This window comes from Antechinus flavipes, chromosome 5 (assembly GCF_016432865.1).
Source record: "Antechinus flavipes isolate AdamAnt ecotype Samford, QLD, Australia chromosome 5, AdamAnt_v2, whole genome shotgun sequence".
Taxonomy (NCBI): domain Eukaryota; kingdom Metazoa; phylum Chordata; class Mammalia; order Dasyuromorphia; family Dasyuridae; genus Antechinus; species Antechinus flavipes.
This window is the reverse complement of record NC_067402.1, coordinates 29,651,451-29,677,071: the sequence shown is the minus strand read 5'-3', so window position 1 is coordinate 29,677,071 and position 25,621 is coordinate 29,651,451. Positions and strand designations below refer to the sequence as shown.

General features: G+C 36.7%; 1 protein-coding gene across 2 annotated transcripts in view; it reads right to left on the bottom strand.

Moving 5' to 3' along the window:
• Positions 1–6,218, bottom strand: part of ZNF385D (zinc finger protein 385D) — a 1,020,336-nt gene extending 1,014,118 nt beyond the window's left edge. For both annotated transcript variants that reach the window (XM_052000991.1, XM_052000992.1), the window contains exon 1: positions 6,074–6,218. In XM_052000991.1, the coding sequence (XP_051856951.1) occupies positions 6,074–6,182 (109 nt within the window). In that variant the 5' untranslated portion in view covers positions 6,183–6,218. The remainder of the gene's footprint in view (positions 1–6,073) is intronic.
• Positions 6,219–25,621: the final 19,403 nt, after the last annotated feature.

The following is a 25,621-nucleotide window of genomic DNA, read 5'->3' as shown; positions in this document are numbered from 1 at the left end:
AGCAATCCATCCTTCCCATGAATTCTACATATGCTTTTCAAAGTTTCTGAAGTGGATATACAACTACTCGCTTGATTTTTTTCATGAATTTTTATTTAGTCAAACCCTTACTCTGAGAGCTCTTGTTGGGAAATTCAGTACAATCATCCATCTTGATTTTCAGACTCTTGAGTTATTTTAAATTACAGATGCTTACCAAATGGTAGTTCATTCAAAACTGCAATATCTAGATGGGGCAAGATATAGACAAGATTTGAAATCCTATTTCAAAGATTTCATTTTTTTTATTCCATCAAGCCAGACCAAATGAGATGGAGCTTCACTTATATAATTCTAATCTAATTTGAAATTTAAACAATAAAACAGTGGGCAAAGCAAGTGATGACCCGTTAAAAAAAGGAGCCTGTGTCTTCTAGAGACAGTAAGCTATGTTTAAAACTTAATCACCACAAAACAATCTGTATCCTGATCAGATTCAAATTAATAAATCAATCAACTAACATTTATTAAGTTCTTCCTAAGTTCTGGGTACTATGCTAACTTCTAGAGATATTTTAAAAAATACTATTGATGATGTGTGAAGTATTATGCAAGATTCAAAAAAATGTCCCTGTCTTCATGAAGCCTATAGACTATTAGGAAAGTAAATTCGTTAACATAGATTTAAAATAGAGCTTGCCAGCCAAGCTGGCTGTAGATTGCCACAAAACAGAATGCTATTCCAACCATATTATGTACTATGAAAACAAAACCTTCTAGGCAAGTTGATATTACAATGTGTGGGTCATTAATAAGTGCCCATGTGTTTGAAAATGGATCTTTGCCAGTGGGAAAATATTTAAGGAAAATAATTCAGCCATACCAAGGAAGAAGATGATTTATATTCTATTTTAAATGGGCAAGTTCAAACAGCAAATAGAATGAACTCCCCCCACCAAAAAAATAAAGGGGAAGACAAAAGGCAATAACTCTGGGTCTGTTGGGATTTTAAGATATAGTTTTGTGTCAAGACTCTAATGAGCTCCTTATGAAAATAAGAGGACAAATGGTTCAATGTCTAACTCCTTAAAGAGGTCCCATTTGTAAAAGCTTCTCCCCATCTCCCCCACCATCTGTGATATGAAAAGTATTCATTTCCCAACAGACTTCTCCAAATTTCATTTGAAAATACCACTTACATACAGAAAACTACAATTTTAAAATGTTATCTTTAAAGCAATCATAATTTTGATTACATGTAACATTAGGAAAATATTTTCTAGTTGTCTTTCTTGTCCTTAATTTAAAAATTCTAAGCTGCAAATGTATATGTATGTTTGCTTAATATCAATTTATAACTTGTAAAAATGGATAACATTTCAAAAATCCAAAGTTTTACTCAGGAGATGAGGAACTGGGGATCATAATCAAGTATCATTTTTAGTTACCCATGTTATATATCTATATATATATATATATATATATACATAAATATATATATATATACACTATCTATGATACATATGTATATATATACATATATGTGTATACATGTGTGCATAAACTTATATGTTATGTATATAATTGGAAGTTCTTGCTATATATGTATGTAGCATATATAATATATACATACACATATATATGCCCCAAAATGTGCAACTTAATTAAATTTTAGGTAGAAAACAAGCTCCATCTATATTTGAATCATCATACTAGAGATGTCATTGTAGAACAAATATTATTCTTCCTTGCACAGCATACATTCTTCATTACTGAACTTTTACTTCACCTTGTAAATAGCAAATCACAGCAGGGGGAGTAATTGTTTTGAAAATACTGTGGAAAATAAAAAAAGGAAGCAAGAAACAAAACTAAGAGTTGCTCTTAATGGAAATCCTGTATCCCGCTAAGCAATGAGCATTAATTAGAACCTGGCTGAAGTGGGCAAAGTCCACACAAATAGTTAGGGCCACTACAGCATAAAAATCTGTTGCACAGATTTGAGATCATAATTTGCACATCACAAGCTACACCGCACAATGAAATAGTATTATATGAGCATTAGCAATGATAAAGGTGATGGATGGGGGCAGCAGAGTACTGGCTTGAAATCAGGAGGATGCCTCTTACTAACTTCAAATCTAACTACAGTCACTTATTAATTGTGTGACCCTGGGCAATTCACTTTATCCTGTTTGCCTCAGTTTCCTCATCTGTAAAATGAGCTGAAGAAGGCAATGGAAAAACCACTCTAGTATTTCTGCTAAAGCAAACAAACAAACAAACAAACAAACAAAAAACCCAATGGGGATCTAGAAGAGTTAGACACAACTAAAAAATAATTGAAGAACAACATGTAGATATGCAAAGTCTACTAAGATAGACCATCATACACATAGATGAACTATTGAATAACAAGAAGCAAATAATTAGTCATTTTTATCCATAATAGCACAGAGATCGCCTGATTTGATGCTAAAGAGAAACATATAAGGTAGAAATCAAATAATCAATCAATCAAAAATCATCTACCATATGTTTTCTCTGTGGTAGACACTGTGTTAAATTCTGAGGATAGGAAGAAGGGCAAAAATAGTTCCAACTTTCGATAAGCTCATATCCTAATGGGGGAGGGAGCATGTAAATATATTAGGTTTGTATAAGATATATACAGATAGAAGGAAATCTCAGAGAAGGCACTAGCAGGTAAAGAACCTATAAAAGGCCTCTTGCAAAAGATAGAATTTGAGCTGCTATTTAAAGAAGACCAGGAAAGTTAAAAGGGTTGTGAGATAGAATGTTTTAGTATAATCTTACATATCAAAAAACTGAGGCTCAGGTGATTTCTCCACGCCTAGGCTCAGACTAAAATCCATGTTTCTCACTTCCTAATACAATGTGCCTAGATGATATGCTAATGGTTTGTTCTTGAGGTCTGATGCAGGGCAATAAATAAGATGACAGATATTTGAGTCAGAATAATAGCGTTTCAAGTCCTGCTGTCAACACATGCAGATTATGGGGCCATAGGCAAGACACTTAACTTTTTAATGTCCTACACAACTATGACTTTGAGGAGATGGTAAACTGCACTGGAATTTCTTCCTAATGAACTCACAAACTCAGAATAATATAAATGAAAAAAGCCTCATTTTTTCCATTCCAAATTCCAGTAATTACTACCATCTTCAATATTAAAAAAAATCATTTCAGATCGATTCTCTCAATGACATGCCCCTTATACTAACCTTTAAATGCTACGAATTCCTCATTCTTAATATCTAATACTAGTTCTTAAAAGTTATGTTAGTTGGACATACAACTGGAGGACCAGCCTACCTCAGTTCAAAAATACTTGTTACAAGAAAATTAAGTCGCCAAGTGATTTCTTTCATCCCCAACAGATCATCAAAGTTTATATATGAAAATGTGAAGGGATTACACTATCCATTTGTGTAGTGAATCAACAAACATTTATTATTTACTATATAGGGAGTATCCACACACACATGCATAGATATTTAAAATAATGAAGTGGAAAAGAAATACTCAATAATTTACCACAAATCAAGCTGCATACTCATCCCTCCAAATCAAATTCTCAGAGTAAGCTCCTTAAGGACAAAGTTTTGATTTCTGTGTGTCTCCAGTATCTAGGATAGTGCCTAGTACATAGTAGGTGAACAATAAATATTAGTTAATGGAGTGTTCAAGATAGTTTTTAAACTAGATCTGAAATCAAATAGCCTTTATTTATACCATTTTAAGCAGTCTATGTTTGCTATATGCAGCCAAGCTTATTGGCTCTCTGAAATGCTCTCTTTCCTCATCTGGACCTCCTAATTTCCCTGGCTTCTTTCAAGTTCCAGCTGAAATCGTATCTTCTACAAAAAGTCCTTTTCTAGCTCCTTTAATTCTGGTGCTTTCTTTCAGTTGATTATTCACCCTTTATGCCATATATGGTTTGTTTGTACATATGTATTTACATGTTGTCTCTTGCATCAGATTATGGCTGAAGCTGTTTTAGCCTTATTTTGTATCTTCTGTGTCTACCATGGGATTGGGCATATAATAGGCACTTAATAAATACTTTTTGACTGATGGGGTCCAAATGAAGTTTCTGATTAATGCAATTTGCTAAATCTCCCACTGAATCTCTAGGACAGGAGTTCTTAACCTGGAGGTTGAGATATTAAGCCAACAGACTTCAGGGGTGGGGACCCATAAAATTGGATAAGGGAAAAGGAATTATATCATTATTTCAATCTAATCAATTTCCTTTGTAATCCTATGCATTTTATTTTATGATTTTATGAACATTATCCTGAGAAAAGCATCATAGATTTCATTTAACTGCCATAGCACCGTACAAGGGAAAAGATTCAGAACTCCCTTCCTAGAAATTATGCTCCACAACATAAAAGGTTTGGGATTTACTAGAATTTGAATTACCCATGCATGCTAAGGAAATCCCAATTCCATAAGGTATATTTATATTCAAGTTAAGGTTACCAGAGTTAAAACAACTGAACTAAACAGTACAGGACAAAAGATGGCATGAAAGCTCAAAAGAGATAACCTTCCCTTGATATTGCAAGGAAAGACACAAAGAGAAATGGATAGTAATTTGATAGAGGAGTAGTTGACCCAGCATCACACAACTAAGTGAACAAGATAGCCAGAACCCCAGAAAATGTTCTGGGAAAGGAATTCTGGGTCAATAAAGGGTTCATTGATTATTCCAACGGCAGGTTCCTTTCCATCCAGGGCACGTGAATGCTGTCCCAAGTCAGGCTTGCTGCTTAGAATCACAGGTTCAAAAACCCCAGGCAACCAGAAATTTTCAATTAACTAAATGAAATCTGAAACATTCACCCAGACACACGCTGTCATTTCTAAGCTCTAGCTCCAAGGACACACATGTGGCTGATGGTTCTGGATGTCTGTGCTACAGATAAGAGAAAAGCCGCATTTTCTTATGGAGAGAAGGGGAAATATTTGCGACTCTAACGCCTGTTCGAATCCACTTTCAAATCGTTCCTTGAGAAGCAAGGTGTCATGAAGCCAGCAGCGCAACCTGGTGGGTTTAGCTGAAAGTAATTAAGAATCATGTAGAGAGAAAGCTGCCGTTTGATTCCTAACTGGACCCAAGCAGTCACCGACCCGGCCATTCGCCCGCTGCCCCGACCTCGAATGCGAAAGCACGGAGAAGGACAAGTGACTTTTTTGTCGTTGTTCTGGCAGAGGTGGGGACGCAAGGAAGGAGCGGGGAGAGACAGAGTCAGAGAGAGAGACAGACAGAGACAGAGAGACATACACACAGAGACAGAGATAGAGACACAGAGAGAGACAGAGAGAGTCAGAGAGAGACACACACACAGAGAGAGAGAGAGAGAAAGAGAGAGACAGAGACAGAGACAGAGACAGAAACAGAGGCAGAGACAGAGAGACAGAGACAGAGAGAGAGAAAGACAGAGAGACAGAGACAGAGAGAGAGAAAAACAGAGAGACAGAGACAGAAACAGAGAGACAGATAGAGACAGAGACAAAGCGGAGAGACAGACACAGACAGAGCGGCCGAGAGGCGACAGAGACAGAGAAACAGAGAAGGAGAGAAAGAGACAGAGACAGAAAGAGACACAGAGACAGAGAGAGACAGACAGAGAGATGGAGATGCAGAGGTCGGGGCTAATGGGCTGTTCTGCACTCACTGCAACTTGCAGGGGCTCCCGGGCTCCAAAGGGAGCCAAGGGGCGCGAGGATGTGACTTGTCAGAGCTGGACAGGAGCTGAGGCCGCTGCCCTGGTAAGGGGTCCCAACTCGGGGCCCGAGCTGCCCCTCGAGGAGCTCCGAGGGCCACCGCTTCAGCCTCCCCCATTAGGCGCTCCATGCCTTCTCGGGCGCCCACTCTACCCCCCTGCTAGGCAGCCAGTCGTCCTGTCTTCCTCTTGGGGCAGTAGAGCCGGGTGGTGCCCGCCACGGGAGCGCCCTGCACGCCCCCTCCACTCTGAGATGTTGAGAGCATGTAAGGAGTGCGGGGCACAAGCAGCCCCGCCGCCCCAGGACTCCCCCTCCTTCCGGGCCCCCAGCTTACCGTGCCGGGGCTGAGGCGGCTTGGGAGTCCCCGGCAGCTTGTCCCGTCTGGCGCCCAGCGAGCCCTTCATCCTCCGAGATGCTGCTCCCCTGCCCCCTGGCCCCGCCATGAGGGAGCGGCGGCCGCCCGGTGCCCGGACACAAGCACCCCTCCGCCCACTGGCTCAGCGGCCGCGAGAAGCTTGAGAGCGGAGGCGGCGGCGGCGGCGGCCGGCGAAGGGGTCGCTGGAGCGGGCGCCGCTCTCTCCGGGTGTGCTCCCGTCCCTCCCTCGCCGTCTCCCTGGCTGCTCTCGGGCAGGCGGGCTGCCCAGAAGCGGTCCAGCCCGCGGTGCCGCCTCCTCCCGAGCCGACCGCCGCGCTTCTGTCACTCAGGCTGCGAGGCTGGGACCCGGGGCTGGCGGGGCGGTGCGCTCCCTCCCGTAGCCCCGGCCACCTCCCCCGCGCTCGGCTCCGCGGGCCCCCGGCGCGCGCCGACGCTCCCAGTCAGGGGCTGGGGCCAGGTGGCGTCCGGGGCATCTCCCCTCCCCTGCCTTGGCACCTTGCTCCTCGGTGCTCCTGGAAGAGAAGAACGAGCGGAGGCTGCGAGAGGAAGGTAGCGATGCAAAGCAGAGAGCCCCCGAAGAAATCGCCCTAGACGGAGTGACTCAGGGGTGTCGGGGAGGTGGGGGAAGGGGAGGAACGCCGAGTGCCAGCAGCCCGGAGACGGACTGGGAGCCGGGAGCCCCGAACTGATTCAGAGAGCTTGCCGTGCACTCGCACCGCTTCCCAGCTCGCATTGCTGCGGGTGCCTCATCTTCCCACTTTGGATCGAGCAGTTCAGCGCTGTGGAGCGTGGACTCCATCACACACCTACACACAAGGGTCCCCCTCTTAAGGCAACCCCTTTGAGTTCTCCTTCGCAGACTTAACCCAGAGATCTCGAAGCACAGGAAGAGGAGCGTTGGGCCCCAAACCCTAAAAGGACTTTGTATATCATTGAACTAAACCCGCTCACCCCTACCTCTACAACTTTGTTTTTGGGATGAGAAAACTTTGGATCACTGAGGGAAACCACTTGGCCAAGGTCACACAGCTAGTGAACGTTTATAATAGAACCAGGAGAGGGAGCATGGCAGGCTAGAATGCCCACCGCCTTTGATATTATATGACTGACTCTGGACACCCCACCTCTGGCATCCCCATGACTTGGTCAAATTATTAAAACTGTCTTGAACTCAGTTTATTCACTTATAAAACCAAGAAGGAATGGAATAAGTGGCCTTCAAGAGCCTCTCCAGCTCAAACTTTATAATCCCATTAGAACTCTTCATTCATGCATGTGCAGAACATTGTTAGTCACTGAGGCAAACATAGGGTTTAGATAAGACAAGGGATCCTAACTTCATGGAATACACACAAAATACAACTATATCTCCTCTTAAGCTTTTGTAGTCCATCAAGATTCCTTTTCTCTCCTGGGCCAAACATCTCCTGCCTCCACCAACCTGCTGATAAGCACAAACCTGCAAACAGTAAACCTCTTTTGCAGCACTGATGTCCAGGGTTCTAGACAAAATTGGCACATTTTAGCAGGTTCGTGACTTGGTTAGACCGGGACAGGAACAGAGACTGCTGTCTTGGCAACAACAACAACAACAACAACCAAAAAAAAAAAAAAAAAAAAAAAACAACTCGGAGGGTATTCAAGTTTCCTGCTAGCCCTCAAGGAGCTCTCAGGGCCACAATGTCATCCTCCTCCATTAGGTGCTCCATGCCCTCTCTGCTGCCCACTCTGTCTCCCTGCCAGGCAGGAAGAGAGATGCCCTCTCTTCCTCTTGGAGCAGTAGCATCAGGTGGGTTAGCCATGGGAGTGCCTCACAGGCCCCTTCCACTCCTGAGATCTTTAAATGAACTACCAAATGGAAATACTCACACCCAGAGCTACCTATCTTAGCAGAATGTTTTCAAGAAAAAAAAATAAATAAGGTTAAATAGTGGAAAGAGGTTGAGGCTCTGGCTATAGAGTACCGGAATTCATGCTTACAAGCTGTGTCTCATTGGGCAAATCTTTCATTTGCTCAACTTTTAATTTCTTGAACTATAAAAATGAGAGTCTTGGACTCCATTGCCTCTGAGGTCTCTTCCAGTGCTAGCTCTATGATTCTAGGGTGTTTCTATGTTGTCTTCCCCATTAGAATGGAATCTCCTTAAAGGGAAAGACTATTTTGCCTTTCTTTCCCACATTTGCACAATGTGGAATACATTGTAAGGATTCAATAAAGTACTTAACTGACTGCTTGATATGATCTTATGTGAAGATACTGACAATTATGAAGTAATATGCAAATAGAGCATATCTAGTTATTACCATCATTTAAAACCCCTTGGATCCCAGGCAAATTGTTATATTTTTTGCTATAACCTCATCCTCTATATTTTTAAGAGGTGATCTTAAAGCTGCTATCCATCTCTCCATCAAACTATAGAGGAGACCTTCTCCTCCCCAGTAGAAAATTCCCAAAATTTGGGTAAGGATGAAGGAAGAGTGAGAAAAGGAACTGGAATTCCTTCTCCTAACAGTCTAGTAAAGAAATTTGCAGCCCCAATTCTGCTTTAAGATGAACTGGGGAGGTTGTATTAGTTGTTATTGAATACAGTTGGTTGTGTTGAATGAAGTCATATTCTTCAAAGATAATATTCTATTGCAATCTCAAAGGTAAACCCTTTCAACCCTTCTTTGGATCAGCTGCTCAAAGCAACAGCATCTACAACTGACTTAGTCCTTTCAAACTACAAAATATTCTGCAGGTCCTGTAATGTGCCTCTGTAAAGCAGAATTGATGGGCTTTTCCCATGGCAAACACAAGACTCCTTCTACCTATCTTGGAGATCTATCCATTATTCACCCTCATCCTTTAGGATCCTGATTTAAAGCCTCTATTAATTAAACAAACAGATAGAGAGACACACAAATCATCTTTTTCTGTAGTTATAGGTTTCTTAGCTCCTATTCATAATGCTCCCTGAAATCTTTCAAGATTTTGAAATGCAGAGAGAATGTGAAAGCTATGATCCATGAGAGTCTTAAACTCCAAAAAATATGGAAGGCAAGTTTTTTTAAAAATTCCTATTCAATTTTATTCTAACTTTATGATTTTTTTTTTATCCTTAAATATCTTTTTTTTAATTTAATGATTACTTTATATTGATAGCATTATTCCTTGCACTCGTTTCTTTTCCGATTTTTTTCCCCCTCCCTCCCAAGGACAGAGTGCTATAACTAAGTATCATAAACCCAAGATTGTTGTACCTAGAGATCTTTATTCAAAAGACTTCATACAGGAAAGAGCTTGATTAAAGGTGTCAATAAACTAATGTGAATTCCTCAGGTATACTAGGGGGTGTATCTATTTTGTTTTAAGATAGCAGACTGAGACATTTTTCTCTCTACTTTTGATATCATGAAATCCATGAAATATTATCAGAGTTAGGCCCACTTTGAAAATGTTATTGGCTGCCATTTTGCTTCTAGATGAAAAAGTGAACCACAAATCAAACTTGATACCTTTTAATAATGAAAAAACTCCCTCTACATCAGTCAGTTCCTGTATTTCCTCCAAAATTGTCAAACATTTGATAATGAGGTCATTTAATCAGATAAATATAAGAGCATCTCAACTTTAATCTGTCCTAAAAAAATATTTGTAAAAGTACTGAAAATTCTCTTACATTAAGTCATTTTAGTCATATTGTTATAACTAGAATATGGGTTTTCTTGGCAAAGATACTGGAGTGGCCTATCATTTCCTTCTCCAGCTAATTTTACAGAAGAGAAAACTGAGGCAAATAGGGTAAAGTGACTTGCCCAGAGTCACATAGCAAATGCTGAGCTCAGATTTAAATTCATGAATATGTGTCTTCCTGAATTTAAGCCCTGTACTCTACCCACTGCATCATTTAGCTATTCTTATATTTACCACTTGTTAAAGCTTTTTGATTTATAAATATGATAGCTCTATAGAGTATATCATATGACATACTATATTCATCATGGTATTATAATGAATACAAGCTCTGGAATCATGGGACCTAGATGTAAAACTTGCCTGTCAAGCTTACTACATAGTTGACCTCAGTTTCCTAGGTATTAAATGAGGTCATTGGAATATATGACATCTTCCCACAAAAATCATCAGCATTTCTATATGTTACTGACAAAGTCCAGTAGTAAGAGATACAAAGAGAAATTCCATTTAAAGTAATTGCAGACAAAATAAAATATTTGGGTGTCTACTTCTTTTTATATTATTTGAACTAATTATTTGAATTATATGAACACAATGACAAAACACTTCTCACACAAGTAAGTCAGATGTAAACAAATGGAAAAGTATCAATTGCTCATGAGTAGGCCGAGCTAATATAATAAAAATGATGATTCTGCCTAAATTGGTCCACTTGTTCAGTGCCATACCAATCAAACTGTCAAAAAATTATTTTATGGAACTAGAAAAATAATAACAAAATTCATCTAAAAGAATAAAATGTCAAGAATATCAAGTGAATTAATAACAACAAAAAAAAATACAAAGGATGGTGGCTTAGAAAGACCAGAAGTAAAACTATATTACAAAGCAGCAGTTATTAAAACCAATTATTACCGGCTAAGAAATAGAGTGGTGGATCAGTGGAATAGATTATATACACATGACACAATAATCAATGACCATAGTAATTTAGTATTTGATAAATCCCAAAACTCCAGCTTCTAGAATAAGAATTCACTATTTCAAAAATATTGCTGGGAAAACTAGAAAATAATATGTCAGAAATATGGCATAGACCTACATCTCACACCCCATAAGGTCAAAATGGGTACATGATTTGTACATAAAGGGTGATACCATAAACAAATTAGAAGAACAAGGGATAATTTACCTAACAAATATTTGAAGAAAGGAGGAATTTATAATCAAAGAAGTAGAGATCATTATGAAAGGCAAAAATGATTACGTTGATTACATTAAAAAGTTTTTGCATAAACAGAACCAACAGAAACAAAATTAAAAGGGAACTACAAAACTGGGGAAAATCTTTATAGCCAGTGTTTCTGATAAAGGTCTCATTTCTAAAATTTATAAAGAATTCTGTCAAATTTATAATACAAGTCATTTTCTAATTAATAAATGGTCTAAGGATATGAACAGATAATTTCAGATGATGAAATTAAAACCATTTATGGTCATATGAAAAAATGCTCTAAATTGATACTGATTAGAGAAATGAAAATTAAAATATTCTAAGGTACCAACTCACAGTTCTTAGATTGGCTAAGATGACAGAAAACATAATGATATATTTTGGAGGGAATATGGGAAAACTAGGATACATTGTATAAGGTAAAAGCAAGAATGTGTGATGATCAGCTGTGAAAGATTTGGTTCTTCTCAGTAGGGCCAAGGCAATCCCAATAAACTTTGTATAGAAAATGCCATCTGCATCCAGAAAGAGAACAAGGAGACTGAGTATAAATCAACACATGCTATGTTCACTTCTTTTTTTGTTTTTTTGTTCTCTTCCACTATTTTTCCTTTTTGTTCTAATTTTCTTCTCCCAACATGATTCATAAAACAATGTGTATTTAGAATAAATAAATAACTTTTAAAAAAAAAGAATATATGACCTTTCACATCCCCTTCAAATTTAGATCAAATTTTCTTTATCTTTTTTTTTGGAAACTTTAACCATACCCCAAATGAATGGGAGAGTCCAAAGATAAGATGTATCCAATAAAGATCAGGAGTTAATCAATGCCAATATTCAATATTTATGTTTTTTTAAAAAAATTCAAAGAACCTAGACTAATTTGTACTATGTTCAATTTGGAGCATTATCTATACCACTTGCAAACTGGCACCTACACATTGCTTTTGATTAGGATTCTTTCTTATCTTGTGAATCCAGTGGTATATTTTACATGAATCCATGGAGATATTGATCTAGGGAGATCTTCAAAATACTTCGCCTATGATCAGAAAGTCAGTGGTACAGTCAAGAATTTCTGCCTGCTGGCACATTAGATAATCCCCTAAGAAATACAGCCTTTCCATTCTTTAAATCTTTTGAAAGTGTGCAGCTATCAGTTCTAGCCTGGCAGCTGTCCTTTTTTTTTTTTTTTCTCTACCTCCCACTATGACCAGCTCATCTTTTTTTCCTAATCATATTTTTGATAACATCTTTTCTTTTGTTCTTCCTAAGTAATTCCTAATTTGTATTATGAACTTACTCGTGCTCTCTATAGGCAGGCCTACTGGTCTTTTGATCATGATATTACTTTGATTGAATGATTGATTGATTTTAATATCAAAAATATAAACTCAGTAGGCTATTATTACCTGAGCTAGAAATATTAATCTTGAATCGGGTACATTAAAACAAGACTCCTGAACCTGATGTATGTGAATTTGTTCTTTAAATATATTGATAAATGTATTTCAATACAATTGTTTCCTTATGTAATGTAATGCTTTTTATTTTCAAGATTTGATACCTTTTATTTCCCTAGTAATCCAGACTTTAGTAGATGGTAAAAGAGGGCCACAATGCAACAAAAATTTTGAATCCCTGGATTAAATGAATGTAACTATTACCTTTTTAATGAAGAAAGAAGGATTGCTCTTAAATCAAAAGGAATGATTTTTTTTTGGTTGTTGCTTTGATAAAGGACATAAGTAAAAACTCTTGGCACATAAGTTCAAAAATTATTGAGAGGATGGTAACATCCTTTCAGTAATTAGGAATATTTCACCTACAAAAAAGGTGGGGGCAATATAGAAGCTCTCTTCAAATATTCAGAGGACTTTCACTTGGGAAAATAATCAGACTTATGTGATGTCAGTGTAATATTTATAAATTAAGGCAATTTTCAGTTGAACCTAAAGAAGAAAGTTCTCATAATTGGAAAAGAATGCATTGAGAAGTAATGAACTTCCTATCACTGGAAATATTCAAGCAGGGAATCTAGAAAGCCTCCTGGCCCGGTTTTCTACTTTGTAAAGTTTGGCACCCTTCAAGGTTCACTGCATTGTCATGGTATCTGTATATGACTGGGGAGGGTGAGTAAAGTTCACTAAACTCCCTTCTAACTGTCATAGTCTACATGTTATTTCATAAATCAAAATGTTCCCTTCATACTTTCTCAGTGAGCAGCTCTCATCAATTTTCCACCTATACTTCTTTGTTTCCAAATAATGTTTTGAACTTAATCTACTACTTCCCTGCTTGCCAACCTTATCTTTGATTAAACGTCACTTCAAAGACAAAAGTCTTCCTACATAGATTTTTCTCAATTGTGGCACAATATAATCTGCACATCATATCATACACATCATGGGCTTTTTAGCAGAGCCCAAACTGGAAATTCTTGTATATTGGGCAAATTCAATGATTTGGAAGAATGTGAAAAGTACATCATGATACAGTCACAGCTCTCAAGGAAGGTGGACATTGGAAGAGGAGAGGGACTCTTGCTTGGGGAAGATTTCAATCAAAGACTGGATAAAGAGGGAGAAAAGTCTCTATAACATGATACTAGAGTAAGAAGAATTTCCAGCACACTATAGTGGGGAAGAAACATATTGTCTAGATGTTAGAACCTTGGCAAAATCCCATTCATCACAAACTATTTCCAGCTACACTCGGGAATGTCTTTGATATCACAACTTCTGCCCAGATTTTTGTACTAGAAAACCAAGGTTCAATGATGTTCAGATGCTTTATTTTGATGACTACTCAATGTCATTCTTTTGGCACCCCACTCTGGGGTGGTAAGTTTCGTTCCCTGATCACTGGATCAAAGACCTGACTTTTGTGAAAGAATACAAGGGAAATATTCATCTCCATCTAATCCTTTTCAACAGATTCTCATCATAGTATTGACACTTTTTATTTAATCACCTTCTGATGGAAAGGAAAACCTTTTATTTTCAGATTTAGTGTCTTAAGTAAAAAAGGACATTTATCGATCTTTATCTTGCCAGATTTTGAAAGAAACATAAGCCAACCCTTATGTTTCCTCCTACACATCTTTCAATAGATGCATGCTAACCACTGAGAAGAAATGACAAGTTGGCATGTGCCAGTCCTCAAAATTTTAAAAAATAGAGGAAAGGCCAATGGGGGAAGATCAAGTAATCTGTTTTTAATCTTTAGGATCAAATTGCTTACAATGGAACTGACATTTTTTTTTTGTACCAGAGATTGTCACAGTGGGCTTTTATGAAGAAAGTAAAAAAAAAAAAAATCAACAACAACTTTCAAGTTATTTACACCAACTGGAAGTTGCTAGATATAATTTTCTCAGTAGCACAGGGAGAAAAAAAGGTCTTCAGAATTAATAACAAGGGGTAGAGAACATAGCATAGGCAGGATCCCCAGAAAAGAGAAAGGGAAGACAGACTATTTCATCAATGAATTAATAAATATTCCTTAAGTGGTTATTGCATGTTAGTTCTGTGGCTATACCATGTGCACTGGGGTTATGAATTCACAGTATGAAACAATCCCATTCCCAGAATGAGCTCCCATTCTAATGGAAGAGAAAACAAGTTCATATAAAAATACATTCTGTACAGTTAGCTAGCTAACTAGATCTATGTAATTAAATACAGACAGAAATGAATAGAACAAGATACCATTGGATACAGTAACAGCAATATTGTTTTAAGAACAATTTTGAGTGATTATCATTTTGATTATAGTAAATATCCCAATTAACTACAAAGATCATCTGAAGGAAGATACAATCAGTATCCTGAGGGGAAAAAACTGATAAATAGAAATATGTATAAAATCATTATATGTATTTGTCATATATGTATGTATACATACACAAATATGTGGTCTAATGGTAGTCAGCTCTAGGGTTGAGGAAAGCAAAGGGGAGGGGAAGAAATGTATATGATAACCTTATATATTTTAAAGGAATAGCAAGTTATACATGATAGAGTTGCAGTTTAATGTACAATCATCTTTTTATTATACTTGTGGAATTGCTTATTTTATTCTACAAATAAACAAATTAAATAAAACACAAACAGGATAAATATAGAATTAATATCTCTCATGCAAATTGGTTTTATTTATACAATGTGATTAAATGGAAGACGCTTTGGGAGGAAAGTTCTTAGTACAGTGCCAGAAACATAGTAGGTATTTAATAAATCTTGATGGATTAATTGACTGGAAGACATTAGTAGTTGAAAGAATGAAAAAAAGGCTTCATGCAGAAGTTGATGCCTGAAATTTTCAGAAGTAGATACAGAAGGAACTATGGTATACTGGAAAGAACACCAACTGGCATAAAAGGAACAGGGTTCAGATCCTGCCTCTGTTGCTTATTCTGACATCGTGTGACCTTGGGCACAATGTTCCTTAAGTCCCCTGAATTCCAGTTTCCTCATGTGTAAATTAGAGGGTTGGATTGGCCAGTCTTTAAAGTCTCTTCCAGCTCTTGATCACTGATACTGTTCTCTGTTTGGATCTATGTGTCTGCAAACACCATGGATACATGCCTTATGAGAGCTGGGGAAGAGTGCCAAGCAAGGCTATTCTCCAGCATCATTAGCTAGTACTCTCTGCATTATAAGAGAGGAAATCTGGTATAATGGAAAGTACATAGGATATTTATAAACAAGAAGTACAAATTGACTTAGTGGCTATAGGACTTAAATCAGTAAGGCCACTTACCAGTTATTTGACGGTGGGTCAGTCACTTAACTTAATCTCTCTCACCTTTAGTTTTCCACATCTACAAAATGAGAGATAAAATAGCAATGATTTCACAAGGTTATTGTGAGGAGCAAGTAACAAAAAGATATACAGCTTTAATAGCTTAAAACTATACTAACATTTTAGGATACTCTCTGATATAAATTTGAGCTATTATTAAATGGAAACATACTATAAAAACATGAGCTACTATTATCCTTGAACAAAAGATACTTTTTTGCTCCTCAGAGGGAAAAATTGTTGGCTACTTCTATAATGTTCAACTAGACAGTAAATGTGTAAGTTCCTAGTGAGGATAGAGGGAGAGCAATTGGTCTATTTCTTTTTATCTTCCTCAATGCCTAATAGCACTTTGTACACCGTAAGGGATTAATGTCTACTGAGAATGAATGCATATTAATTAAATGAAAGAACATTCAGATCATAATTTGGGAAATTTGTCCTTGTACCTGAGAGCATCGATTCAAAATGACTTACATGGGTCTCCAAAATATGGATATATAAAGTACATTTGTGTGCATGTATAAAGATACATATATATTAGTGTGTATACATGTAATATTATTTAGTAATTTAAAAGTATGCAAATATATTTTAAAATACTTAAGGATTATAATGATTTTAAATAAAAATGGAATAGCCTGGTTTTTTATTTCTGTAGGAATTCCCAATTGCTTTTTAATAATTGAAATTTTAATCTTAAATATAATATATAATACATTATATATTATTCATTTTTATATATTTATATAATATGAAATATAACATATAATAAAATCTTAAATCTGTTTTTTCTCATCACTGGACTATCCAAAAGCATTAAAGTCAATAAACATTTATTAAGTACCTACTATGTCTCAGGCACTGTGCAAAACTCTGGGGATGCAAGAGATGAGATAATCCCTATCTAAGAAATTCTTCTAGGTAATTTGTAGGTCAGCATGCTCTCTCAACCACAACTTGTAAAATGTGGTTGTTATGCTTACTTGTAAAAAGGAAAATACACTTAGACAAAAGCCAAAAAAATGGAATTTAATATTTATAAAAACCCTTAAGCTAATTCATAAATTCCAGTTTAACAACAATAACAATAACAAAGGCATTTAATCCCTAGGTTCCTAAATGCAGATCATGGTTTGATCTTCTCTATATCCTATCCACAGCCCCAAACTCGTAGATGAAGTATTTCCATGATATTCATCTAATATAAAATCCTAGATGACAGCTGGGAAACAACTACAGCCGACCAGTCATTTTGATGTACAACAATCAGAAATAAGGAGTTTCTTATTGAATTCAACATTGAGTTATCATTTATAACGCAAAGGTTAATCTGTGAATAGAGATTGCAAGGACGGAACAGATCATTTATTACAAACATACCACAAAGGTCGGTAGGCCATGAATCCATCTCTTTAGTCACACTAGTAATCACATTCAAAAGCACCATAAATCACTACGTTAGCTATACTTCTTGTGCCAGAGTTCCCAAGTTTGGCTATAAGGACCCACAGGATTCATGAAAAGCTTTTCAAGGAAGTACAAGAAACATGTGGTAAATAACTACATTATCCTATTAAAATGAAGTGGTTTCTATCTTACATATCATATGCATATGCACAGCAAATTTTTAAAAATTTATTTTTATTTATTTCAATAATGAATTTTTTACATTTTTTTATCATTCACTATCATGTTACCAATATAATTTATTAAAATCCTTGAAGTTTATTTCAATCGTGAATATAGGAAATTTATAGAAGACCAAAAGGTACAGGGATTGAAAAAGTCTGGGAGTCTCTAACTTATATAATAACTACAAATTAATTAAGTCATAGGGCAGAATTCTTTAGGACTTTGCAAATCATTTAGAACAACATATTTTAAAAAGCAAAATAGATGGGCAAATTGAGTCCCAGAATATTATAATGGTTCTCCCCAATGGTGGGTGACAAAGTTGATATGATCTATTCATTCCTCCCCTATCCTCTGGAGGTATGTCCGTTCCTCAATTGTGGAAGGGAAAGCTGCTTCTTATACTTTCATTATTCAAATCCTTGTCAACTATCAAGGGCTTGAACATCTCATGTAGTTAGTTAGGTCATTGTGCTATGCATGAATACTACAAAAAGCTATGTACAATCAAATTAAAATAGATTCACCAAGTATATATTGAAGGCCTACTATGTAACATGCAGTGTTCTGGCAGCTAGAGATAGAATTACAAGAATAGAACGATCCTTGCTCATAAAAAAACTTACTTCTTTGAAGCAGATGCAATACACTTGGAAGGAAATGCAGAGTATGGACAATATAATAAAAAGTAACATTTCTTTCAGTCTAGCAAAATGCCTTTTTATGCTTATCTTATGTAAATACTAAAGCACCAATATATGAAGCACCAACATACACACACACACACACACACACACACACACACACACACACACACACCTCTTTTATTTCTCTAGGCAGTGAAAGGGAGGAGGCTACCTTCTCTTGCAGACATGTCCCTTTTCTGCTCAATAAAAACATGTACTGAAGCTTCCAGAGAATATACCAACTCAAATAGCCCTGAGCAATTCCTTCCTATATCTGAGAATGAGAATGTCAGAGGGACAGCTGCTGGGAGGAGAAGAGAATCTATACCAGAAGGGGATACAGAGCTAACATTATTTCAAGAAGTATGGATATCATGGAATCATAGATCTTTGTATCAATCTTAGAGACCTTCCAGCCAATGCAGATGCTTGGGCAGGTTAGTGGCACATCAGTTAGCATGTTAGACCTGAAGTCAGGAAGACTCATCTTGTTCTAGTATCTGATATCAGAGACTTATCAGTTATATGACTCTGGGCAAGTTAGCTTAAGCCTGTTTGCCTCAGTTTCCTCAGCAGTAAAATGAGCTAGAGAAGGAAATGGCAAATCATTCCAAGATGTTTGCCAAGTAAACCCCAACTGGGACCATGAAGAATTGGGCACGACTGAAAACAACTAAACAACAACAAAGTCCAGATGTCCCAACATATAGATGAAGACATGGTGATACAAAGACATAGAGTGATTTATTCACATTATATCTATTATATCATTCAGATAAAAGTGCAGAACCAGGAATCTAACGCAAGTCCAATGACTCCTACTTCAGAGTTTCTTTTCACTACACTACATTATTGATTGCTAACACAGAAAAAGAAAAATATTTCTAATACCATGGGAATTTAGAAGCAATGTTGCATAATGGGTAGAAAATGAATTACCCTCTCTCTGATCCTTAATAGGATAGAATAGAAAATTTAATAATTTTCTGGTCCTGAACATTAGAAAAAGTTTTCAGAGGAGCTGATCTGTTTTGGCTGGGGGTATTCCCTTATGAAGGAGTTCTTCTTATCAGTGACATTTAAAAAATCATTTTTCCTATCTATCATAAAACTTCATCTAGTCCCAGAGGAAAACAAGGCCTTAAGAGGTGACATTATTTGCCCAAAAGCAAAGAGAGGGTAAGTTGCACAGCCAAAATTTACACCCTATATCTAAATTAAATGTTTTTCAAATCCACTATACCATCCCATATGTTCTAGAATTCATAATTTTTAAACATCCTATTTTTGCAAACAAGAGTGCCTTGTACATGGAGCCCATACATGTTCTAAGAATCCTTATCCCAAATTCCACTTTCACATGAGAATCTCTCTCTCAGTGTTCTAGAGGTGCACTTGAGAAATCAGAGGGTGGAGCCAAGATGGTGGAGTAAAGCCAGGAAGCTGCTCAAATTCTCTCAGTTTCCCTCAAAAATCACATGAAAGCAAGCCTCTGAACAGTCTGTTGGAATGAAACCACTCTCCAGTTCAAAATAGACTGAAAAAAATGTCAAGAAAGGTCAGTCTTCCTGGGGTGAAAAGAGTGTCCAGCACAACTGAGACAGACTCTGGGAAATCTGGTGAGAGGTCTTAATCACACCAAATTGGCAACTATGAGTCTCAGTCTTGGCTCAGTTGAGGAGCAGATCAGTGGGGCAGTTTCTAGTTCCATATCAGAAGGCAAAATGTGGGAAACCAGACTGTGTCCTGAAAAGAGCAAGCAAAACTACTCCCTGCAAATACAACGAGTCTCTGTGCTCAAAGCCAAGGCTCAGAGCTGCACAGGAAGCTTGGAACAGTACCCCCTTGATCCCATGCTACTGTGGTGACAGGGAAGACCAAAATACCAATTCAGATGAGGTCAAAATGTCCACAGAGGAAATCCCAATGAGTAATATGAATTGGTCTCAAGCCCAAAGAGGTTTGTTGGCAGTGCTCATAAAAGACTTTAAAATCCAAATAAAAGAAGCAGAAGAAAAATGAGAAAAGAAATGAGAGATATGCAAAACAGAGTCAACAGCTTGGAAAAGGAAGGGGAAAAGTTGACTGAAGAAAGCAATTCCTTAAAAAATACAGTTGGCCAAATGCAAAAAAAAAAAAAAAAAAAAAAAACCCAATAAAGAAAACAACACCTTCAGAAGCAGATCTAACCAAAAGGAAAAAGACATATAAAAGCTAACTGAAGAAAATCACACATTAAAAACTACAGCGGGGCAAAGGGAAGCTAATGACACTATGAGAACAAGAATCAGTCTACCAAACTAAAAGGAATGAAAAAAAAAATGAAAGAAAATGTGAAATATCTCATTGGAAAAACAGACAACCTGGAAATTAGACCCAGAAAAGACAATTTGACAATTATTTTCCTACCTGAAGGCCATGACCAAAAAAAAAAGAAATTGGGATGATTTGGTTGTATTCTGGATGGAGATTCTCCCTCCACCAAGATTATCAAAGTATTTTTCATTAACTCTTTATCTTTAGCAACTCATGCAAATATTTCTGCTAGCTTGTGTTGTCTCAAAAGGGGGATAATAACAGATGCTGATGAGAAGATGGCAAATTAAAAATCTTCTGGACCCTTCAAACATTTTAATCCTTAGAAAGTGACATCAAGAATAAAAGTCACTACATGAACTGCTAAGTGAAGTAAATAGAAGCAAAAGAGCATTATATACAGCAGCAGCAAGATTGTGTGATGATCAACTTTATGGACATGGCTCTTTTCAACAATGAGATGATTTAGGCTAATTCTTATAGACTTGTAATGAAGGGAGCCATCTGCACCTAGAAAGAGGAATATGGAGACTAAATATGAACCACAACATGGTATTTTCACCTTTCTTTCTTGTTTGCTGGCTTTTTTTCTTTCTCATTTTTTCTTCCTTTTTGATCTGATTTTTCTTGTGCAGCATAATAAATCTAGAAACATGTTTAGAACAATTGCACATGTTTAACCTCTATTAAATTATTTGTTGTTTGGGGGGGGGATGGGGAAGGAAGGGAAAAAAAATTGAACACCAGGTTTTACAAGCATGAGTGTTAGAAAGCCGTTACATGTATTTTGAAAATAAAAGCTATTATTTTAAAAATAAAAGCAATAAAAGTCACATATCAGTGGTAACTGATCACTTCAAAAAGTGTGCATAGGAAAACCAAAATAGGAACTATAAAGATTCCATGTTTACCCAAAATTGTAAAATATAGCTCACTATAAAGACTTCCAATAAGGATCCCTTTAGATCTAAAGCAGAGACTTTGAAAGTATATGGTTCAAATAAATGATACTTTCAGTTGGCATTATGATGTCTAGGGAAAAGTCTTACAATTACCAAGGGAACCCATAACCTGAATATTTTAACCACACACTGATAACAATATTAGTTGTTGATACCAGAACAAGAATATTAGTAGAGATAACATGTGACTTTCTTGATACATGCATACTCCACTCTACCAGGAATGATGTCACTAACTTTATACTTTATTTGTCAATGTTTTTAGTATGAACCATACCTATATATTTATTTAGGTTTTGGAATCTCTGAAGATAGAGAGACTACAGTTACAATAAGACTGTCTCAACTGAAAGAAGAGCTACAGGTAAGCTTAACATCTAGCTCCAACTTGATTCAGATGAATACATAAATATATCAACAGTAGTATAACACACAAGTGCATTGTTGAAATCTTCATGGAAATAGCAAAGTTCTGCTGAGAAATCTGGGTGTTTAAGGGGCACACAAATTAGCAGGTCAGTGAAAAGTCACTCTCTACTAAGTAAGAGTGCTTGAAAAAGACTGGACAAGTTCTCTCTTCACAAAATAGTCCCAGATGGTGGTGAGTAACTTATAAAGATGATCTACTTCAATCATGGCTTGCCAACAAATTAATTAGTTGGATATCCTGATTGGGCATGTTGAGACCTGAGGACATTCATCTCAGTGCTTTCAAGCCAGAGACTAACTATGCCCCAGCCACTGGCTCAAAAACAAAGAAATGCTTCCGAGGAAGAGTTTGCATACTGTATCTCAAAAAGTAACAATACTATTAGTTGATTCGAGACCTCCACAAGCCCAGGTAGCAGAAGTCTGGGCTACAGTTCTGTTGTGAAATATAGTGATCCACTACCATCCATTAATACTAATTTAGCCCTGCTAGATCAGTAAGCCAAAGAAGAACAAGAGCTATCTGAGCAGTGATCAGCCTTTCTTAGGATTTCCAGGCAAACCTGGGAAAACTGTTATATGTATAGCCAGACAATAATATCATTGCTCAAGTATATAATGTGTACTTTGACTGAAACTGCATGCTTTCATTGATGCTTTGACATTTTTATTGAACTGTATTAAAATGGATTAATAAAAGAGCTGAGCAAGGTGATGCTCCCTCTCAGAGAAATTTCTAACCAAGGCTAGAATTGGACAAATGTATCAAGCTGCAGTATTAAATATGTGCCTTTTGAAATTGAGAATAACTCTTTAATGGAACAACGTAGACCCACAAATAAGGGACCAGTGCTTCTGCAATTCTGAAGAAAAAAAAAAAAAGAAAAAGAGAAACCAGGCTTTTTGTCTTTGAAACAAGCAGTGGAAAACTATCGAGGATGTTGAAACAAAGATAAATTCTTTGCTTAGGTATTATTAAAGCCTAGTTGCATTTCAAAAAATAAGAGGAAGACAAGTTAAATAAGTTTAGTTTGACAGTTAAGATATAGGTGGTTCTGAAATCTAAAAAAGAAATGGAACTTATCATGGCAGTATTAGCTTATTTTTTTCTGTACTCCATTTGTCACAAAGTAGTATCTAATGCACTACTCCTTTGCACCATACTGTGAGCTCTATGTAGCCAATGTCTAAATGGATCTTTATATTGTCTGGACAATATGCTAGTTAGGGAGAAACCAAAGAATTGCACTTCCTGGAAACTGAAAGATTTAGAGATGTGATAATCAAAAAGATAGAAAATAATAGATAAAGATAAAGATAGATTATAGATGTAAAAAATGGTTCACTTTTCCCACTTAGTTTCATTCCTCTGGTCTTGTCCTTCTTGCCCAGGAACGATCATTTCAACCCTACAATTCACACCTCCTCAGTATCGTATATACCTACGACTCCACCCACTAAGTAGAAGTTGAAGTGCTCTTCCTAGAATCTTCATTTAAGGAAGATCCCTATATCAGCCATCTCTTTATTTCCCTTTGTTTTGTGCTCCTCTGGATTTTTCCATCATGCTCCTCCCACCCTGTATCATTTATTCATCCTCCTTCTTGTTTTCAGTTTCATTTTGTGTATTATTTTTCCCTGTTAGATTAGAAACTCCTTGAGGACATGAATTGCATTTCTTTTTTGTATTTGTCATATTTGTATTCCCAGCATTTATCACAGTATGTAGGAGACGCTTAATAAATAATTGATTGACAATCTTTTTTCACCTTTGTCCAAGTTTGTGTAATTTACATGGTAGGTAGAATTGATGCTGGTGAAACACCCCAATTTAAAAGGAGAAAATCGAATAGCAATATCAGCACAGGAACTTACACTGATGTTATTGACAAGCAAGCTTTTTGAGCATCAGTAAGCTTCTATGGAAAATTAATTTCATGCTTGTCTGCTCTGGTAAAACCTTTTACTGAAGTGTTATGAAAAGGAAAAGATTGAAAATGGTTTGGGAATACCAAAAAAGATTTGATGCTGTTCAAAAGAATTGTCATGTTTACATGCTTCAGGGTATTAAAGCCTATCCTTACTTTTAACCCTAGCTTCAGGTATGACTGCCACATGATGAAGTAGGGATTGTAAATTCATATGGTTCACTCTATGGTTTAAAGGAAAAATGAAGGATTATTTATGTCTCTTCATAGGTTGGGGGAAAAGTTGAGAACAAAAAGGCTTTTAAGGTTATGTATTAGTGGAATAAAATTAACTCTTTGCCAATCATTATCTTCAGGAGAGGAGTAAGTGGAGAGAAGGGGGAATGAAGGGAATGAGGAGAGGAGAGAAAAAGAGAGAGGGAAGGAAGGGAGGAAAGAAGAGAAAAAGAGAGGGATGGAGGGGAAGAGAGAGAAGTCTATATTCTCTAATCACTAATAGTTTAGGGAATTTTTTTAATGATCATAGATAGCTATGGTTTCTTAGTCTGAAAACTGCCTGTTTGACTATTAGTTGAGGAATAATTTATATTCTTATAAATTTGACTCAGTTCTCTATAATATTTTACTTTGCTAAAAATTTGTTCCAAGTTTTATACTTTCCTTCTAATTTTGGTTGCATTGGTTTTGTTTCTGAAGAAAACACTTTTTAAAAAAAAAGTTATATAATCAAAATGATCCATTTTACATTTTGTAATATTTTCTATGCCTTCTCTGGTCCCAAATTCTTCCTTTATCCATATATCTGACATATGAACTATTATATACCCTCCTAATTTGCTTATGGTATCACCTTATGAAATTTTCTTGACAGAGATACTAAATTTGTTTCTTACTTCCTTTTCTATTGATTATGGCAATCAGAAGTTGTGGCTTGACCATGTCACACAGCTAGTGTGTTTGATCAAGTCTTCTTGACTCTAGTCCCTGAATTCTATCTATTGGGTCATCTAGCTGCCTTAAAATATCATATACATGAGACCCAATATCTTCATCTTCATCATAATTACTATACTGGCTTCATTTATTTCTTGATATATCAACACAACACTAATTAGATATATGTTCTAAGCTAAACTTGAGAGATATTCAGAAGAGTTGTGTTCTTTTGAAATATGTCAATGGAAACTAAATATGTTCTTCATTTTGCACTGGCAAATAATTTCCTTCAAGGTACAATTTGAAGAACTGACCTTGATTTATAATTGCAGTCTGGGTTATCCATTTAGATGATTTCCTTCTCTCCCTATCCTTGTGCCTGTGAAAATAAGTTGGGTGTGCCATACACACATACTTCTTTCTGCTGGGAGAGAGAGGAGAGAGGGACAGACAATGATTGACCTTTATGTGCAATCAAGTTCTTTTTAGTAGCCCATGTATCATCTTATTGGAGAAAATTAAAGCACTAGCCTCATGTTACTTTTAAGCTTAAAAGGTGGATTTAGCCACCAGCTGATCATCAATATAATTATGAAGAGATTGACACAGGCACATGTACTCATTTACTGTGATCCCAGCTTTGGAAATGTTGTTTTTAAGGCATCTGTAACTATCAAAAAACCCCAAGTGTATCTATAGCAATAATTTACTTGAGGGTACAGCTGGAAAGGGGTAAAGAAGCATTCATCACCAAATTCCCAGAAACATATATCAGAAAAAAATGCACAGAACATGAAAGCAATATTGAATAAAAACCAGACTTAAATGGGCTAAATCAGATAGCAAGATAAATAGGAGTCTTATTCCAGCTCACACTCTTGCTCTCTCT